This window comes from Priapulus caudatus, unplaced genomic scaffold (assembly GCF_000485595.1).
Source record: "Priapulus caudatus unplaced genomic scaffold, Priapulus_caudatus-5.0.1 Scaffold236, whole genome shotgun sequence".
Classification (NCBI taxonomy): domain Eukaryota; kingdom Metazoa; phylum Priapulida; class Priapulimorpha; order Priapulimorphida; family Priapulidae; genus Priapulus; species Priapulus caudatus.
This window is the reverse complement of record NW_014577297.1, coordinates 171236-177059: the sequence shown is the minus strand read 5'-3', so window position 1 is coordinate 177059 and position 5824 is coordinate 171236. Positions and strand designations below refer to the sequence as shown.

General features: G+C 50.8%; 1 protein-coding gene across 1 annotated transcript in view; it reads right to left on the bottom strand.

Moving 5' to 3' along the window:
* Positions 1-1731: 1731 nt before the first annotated feature.
* Positions 1732-5824, bottom strand: part of LOC106807832 (microcephalin-like) — a 7676-nt gene continuing 3583 nt past the window's right edge. The window contains exon 2 of the mRNA XM_014810296.1: positions 1732-3796. Within this exon, the coding sequence (XP_014665782.1) occupies positions 1835-3739 (1905 nt within the window). The 5' untranslated portion in view covers positions 3740-3796 and the 3' untranslated portion in view covers positions 1732-1834. The remainder of the gene's footprint in view (positions 3797-5824) is intronic.

The window sequence follows — 5824 nt, the reverse complement described above, 5'->3', positions numbered from 1 at the left end:
CATCTGTGCCTCGCGCCGCCGTGCCGGTTGCCTGCGGCGCGCGTGCTTGCGTGTGTGCCTGCGCGCATGCATGTGGCGCGCGTGCGTGCCGTGCGTGCCTGCATGCGTGCGGGTGTGCCTGCGGCGTGCCTATGTAGACCCGTAGGACAACGACCGTAGGATTATAGAACGGTAATCATGGAAAATCCTAATAAAATTCACACGTATATTTTTCCCTGGCGGCACACTCGTGTGTCATTCCCGATTGTAGCTTTTTGTCCAATTCCCGAAAGAGTTTTGCTGTCGCTCTCTCATAGTCCAGCAATACCAACCCTCTACATTTAGTAGTGATTTTAGTAAGTGATTTTAGTAGTGATTTAGTACCACGCTGAAACAATCGTGCCCCCCCCATACTTCAATCAATGCCGCCCCTGCCAGCAGGCACGTACGCTACGCAGCGTCGATGTGCACAGCCATTCACACGTGCCTCGCGGGCCGCTTTCTCAAACCCCCTGAGCTGCCAGGGCCCTTACGCGGGCCTTGGACCCCAGCCGCAAGAGACTTCGCGTATAAACAATCGATCCTCCTCGCTCGTACAGGCAGCCATTCCACTATTTTGGCTAGCCGTAATAGTTCTGTGTTTAGCTGAACCTGTGATGTATTCACTATTCAAGGTGCATTTGTGGTTGTGACGTACGTTCCGGCAGTACCCTGGGGGACATAGACCCTATCAGCATCACTATCAGTAGGGCTGAAAAGGTCTATGTCCCCCCGGGTACTGCCGGAACGTACCCTGGGTACGGTCCGGTATACCGGAACGTACCCTGGTACCAGAGCATATAAATCAACGTGATTTATATGCTCTGCTGGTACTATCTAATATGCTGGACCGTACCTCGCTAGATACAATAATGTAACCCAAACCCAGGAGGATAGGGTTACAAAGCGTCCCTATCCTTTTGTGTGGAGGAAATTCAGGGAACCCCTAAGTGAATCAATCAGGGTGGTTTGCTGGTGCGTTTTCAGAGACTAGAATTTCCAAACTGGGTTTATTCTCAACACAAACCTTTCTCTGCTATCTTGGAACTTACTATGTATCACTATACTCTGTATTAAACTAATATAACCTGTTACAAAAATTTGAAGTGACAAGCGGCGGATATTTCGAGCGCCATTTCTGTTGACCTGTGACGTACGCATTCCCAATGCGCATAGCAATCGGCAATCGCAGCGCCCTCCGATTGGTCGGTGAATCCGCTCTTCGAACCGAAGTACGTCACAGGTCAACAGAAATGGCGCTTGAAATATCCGCCGCTTGTCACTTCGAATTTTTGTAACAGGTTATATTAGTTTAATACAGAGTATTGTGATACATAGTAAGTTCAAAGATAGCGGAGAAAGGTTTAATTGTGTTGAGAATAAACCCAGTTTGGAAGTTCTAGTCTCTGAAAACGCACCAGCAAACCGCCCTGAGTGATTCACTCAGGGACAGGGGTTCCCTGAATTTCCTCCACACAAACGGATAGGGACGCTTTGTAACCCTATCCTCCTGAGTTTTGGTTACATTATTGTATCTAGTAGTACCTCGCACTCGCAGCTAGGGCCTGCATACCTCCCAACTCTCATTGGTTGATACAAATCACGTGCCTGAAACTCCTGTTTTAATAATTCCTTTTATGGTGCATTGTGACCCTAACCCTAACCCTAACCCTAACCCTAACCCTAACACTACTTAGAATTTAATTTTAGTAAAATACCAAGCTTTACTCACATTCAAAACGTGACACTCTAACACTTTGTCTGTTCACAATTTTGGCAAGTTTGAACTAAATACTGACGAGTGAGCCAGCTGCACTTAGAACTCGGGGCTGGCTGACCTACCCTGCTCCGTGACAGCGTATCGCGCAAGCGGCTGTGCTTCGTGCGCCGTGATCGAATCGAAGACCCACTTCTCCGTCACGTGCGTGGCGTGCTGGTTGCTCGTCCGCCCGCCAACACAGACGTCGGCCTTGCGATGGCACGCCGTCACCTCCGCCCCGCACTGCTGTAGCAGGTTGACCATCTTCTCTTCTGGAGCGTCCGTGTTGCCAACGTGTACGCGGCCACACCGCGCAAACACCGCCTGCCGGTAGGAGTCGCCACCGCCGGCCGCTTCCCGCTCGGCACACGCGAGCCGGGCGGCCGGAAACCACGCGACGCACTCGTAGGGCGTCTCGGCGAGCCACGCGCCAGTTTCGAGCGACTCGAGCACCCACGAGACGGAGACAATCCAGCATCCGCGCGCAATCGCCGCGAGCGCGTTCAGCGTGCGGCGCTCGCGGCCGCAGACGACGTGCGTCGTGTCGCAGCCGACGTCGTCGCGGAGACGGAAGCGGCCGAGCTTGCCGACGATCGCGATGACCAGCTCCTGCTCGCTCGCATGCAGACTCGTCATGACGATGCTGCTGCTGCGACTGCTCTGACTGCTGGTGCTTCCACCGCTGCGCCGTTGCTTCGCGGCAACATTGGACCCATCTGCGGCAGAACTCTTCTCAGCAGATCGGCGTGGTTTCCGGGCGGCCGAGGGTTTGAACTCCTCTAGACTCGTCCGCGTCGGCGCCATCACTGTCTTAAGGATTTCGATGACAGTGCTCGTTGAATTTGCGTCGTTTCGCCGACTCCACGCGGGTCTAGCGGGCTTCCCGGCTCTCTTCTTCCCTCCGATCATGATCTCAGAGCCGGACACCTCCGCGCGGGACGTCTCGTGCGGCGTGCAGAGCTTAGACGACGGCTCCTGCGTTGACAGCCACAGTTTTCTCTTCTTCTTACTCGGCTTCACGGGCGGACGACCTCCGCCGGGGCTGACACGACCTGCCGCTGCCTGCTCGCCGTCGCTGCTGCTGCTTCCGTGGGAGACCGTGCCGGAGTCGTCGGAATCGCAGCGCGGCCGCTTTGTCGCGTCCCTCGCCGAGGGGTTCCTGAAGAGCTTGCGGTGCACCGGGCTCACGTTGTTGAGGCGATCCATCGCCGGCGACTTTACGACGCTGTCCTGTCGCGTCGCGTCGCCCGCGCTCGACGCCGAGCTGTCACCGGACGACGCGCCGGCTCGCAGCCTCTGCATGATTTCCGTGCGCAGCCGCGACTGCTGCACGTACGTCGGAGTGTCCGGCACGGAGAGCGAGACGTCGCTGCCAGCGTCGGCGGAGCGGCGCGGCTGCGTCTCGGCGACGAACAGCGGGCTGTTGCCCTGCTCGGGCGTGTTGAAGAGAAACTCGCGCATGTTCTTCTTGTTGCGCATGCGCTGCCTGCGCTGCTGACGATCGGCGCTGCGGGCCACTTCCTCGTCAAACTCCTTCGGCTGCATGCTCTTCATCTTTCGCAGCCGGCCGACGATGGGAGTGGACTTACCAGGACTCGCCACCGGATAGAGGTTCTCGGACATGTGCGTCTGGTTCTGCCGGCAGCTCTCCACCCACAGCACCGACACCAGGTGGACACCGAGCTTCAGCGCCCTCTGCTGGGTCGTGCGCTTGCCGCCCTTGAATACGACGTGCGTGACGTCGTTGGTGAACTTTGGCATGACGGTGGCACCGAGCATCTCGATTTGTTTCGAGATGCCTCTGGTGCGATTTTCCGTGAGGCATCGTACCTCTATGTACGCGACGACGTCCTTGAGGACTCTGTCATCGATCGGCTGGGTGGCTGGCAATTCATCTGCTTCGGATGTACTACAGTGACTTTGCCTCCGGGCGCTTGCTGCGCGGGCAACATCGAAATCCATTGTGACGGTAGGGTCCTTGTCGTTATCAGCTGGCAGAACTAGTATTATTAGATTTGTCTAAAAAAAATGAATAAATTAACGCCACTGCAACACATGACATGTGTCATGAGACATGATGTGTCTGATACGGTGTGTTAATACTAACTTTAAAGTCAACACTCAAGTGACAATACAAGTAAAAACACAGGACAAATCAAGTCAAGATAAGACTTGAGAGGAGTGGAGTGGGACTGTAACACACTACACGTTACGGCTACACCGTACGCAGTACGGTATCACTTAAACCGACCAGGCTCTCCGACTGTTACACGGCATAGGAAACCACAGGCACTTGAAGCATTTCAATAAAATATAATGCTAACTAAATACGAAATCTATTTACTTAGTACAAAATTCTTAATGTTTCTTTCTCCACTATAGGCCTACTCTCTTTCACCTATTATCACCAATAGTTTCCTACCATTGCATTACCGGCAGCTATTGCTCTTGCGGCGCGACTGTTGCCTGCTTGCACTAATATATAGAGTGCACTCTATATATTAGTGCAAGCTGCAACAGTCGCGCCGCGAGAGCAATGGCTGCCAGTTGGCCAATAGTATAGAAACATTAAGAATTTTGTACTAGTAAATAAATTTCGTATTTAGTTAGCATTATATTTACTGAAACGCTACAACAGTGCCTGTGTAGGAAACGTAGTGTAAGCGAGAAGGAACTTGTGGCTAGGTATCACTATCACTATCACTATCGCTGATAGGGTCTATGTCCCCCAGGGTACTGCCGGAACGTACCCTGGGTACGGTCCGGTATACCGGAATGTACCCTGGTAACTATCTAGCTGATATGGTTAGGGTTAGTGTTAAGGTTAGGGTTAGGATTAGAGTTAGGGTTAGGGTTAGGGTTTGGGTTAAGGTTAGGGAGTAGGCGTGGGCGACTCCCTAGACACGTTAGTGGAGTAGAAGAGGTACGGTCCGGCATATTAGCAGGGCCGTAGTGGCCTCCCAAAAAGTGCCACTGCAGAAATATGTATCCGATGCGGGGGTACTCCCCCAGAAAATTTTTGAAATGTAGAGCCTGGAAATGGCATTTCCTGCATTTTCAGGCCATGTGAAAGCAACCAATTCTGATCATATTTAAAAGGTCAATTTGTAAATTTCAAAGAGGAATGTAGCTAAAGCTGATGTTTTGACTAAAGTATCTAAAATATATATTATGAGTATGATAACTAAAAAACTTATTTACAAAATTGTATATACTATCAGTACATAATTATGAAAAATAAGCATATTTTCAATCTGCATTTATACTTTCACTATGTACATCTGTATGTTTTGAAGTTTGAATTTGAATAGGCACATTGTCATATTAAATACACATTCCAAATCTTAGAGCACTGATATAACACCTCTAATTGATCAGTATTAATAGTAATATCAGACAGTCCAGTCAGATAACTTGTCATTTTATTTTTTATTATTCCAATTTGATCTTTCTGCCTGGATGGCAACTTACAAATTCTGAAATTAATCCTGTTCATCTACCTTGTCTACATGTCTAGGTGCACATGCGTGACCATTGCATTGTTGAGCCTTAACTGGGTCGTGCTGGGTCGGGGGCACTCCATATATATTGCATGGTAGGTATTGCCGCGGAGAGACCCCATTTCAACCCTAACCCTAAACTTTAATTCCAGTGCATCGCATTTTTAAGAATATCTCGTTCTCCAGAGCATTAAGTTTAGTTACCATGGCAGATCTTACATTTTGCCGTTCGCGAGACCCTAGTTTTAATATTTCCGTTCCAGTGCATCGTACTCAGAATACGTTGAAGCCGGCCGTCAAGGCATGCATGCAACGTGTGTGTGTTGTATGTGTGCGTGCGTGCGTGGTGTTGTCTGTGTGTGTGTGTGTGGTGCGTGCGTGCGTGCGTGCGTGCGTGCCGTTCATCTCTCTCCGGTCATGTTTTTTCTCTTCTACATAATACAACAATTATGCTTCAAGTGCTACAGCATAGATTTAAAGCAAATCACTGTTCCCCCTCCCCCACAGTTCCGGAGACCCCTCTTTTAAACGTGTCCAGTGTCATAAG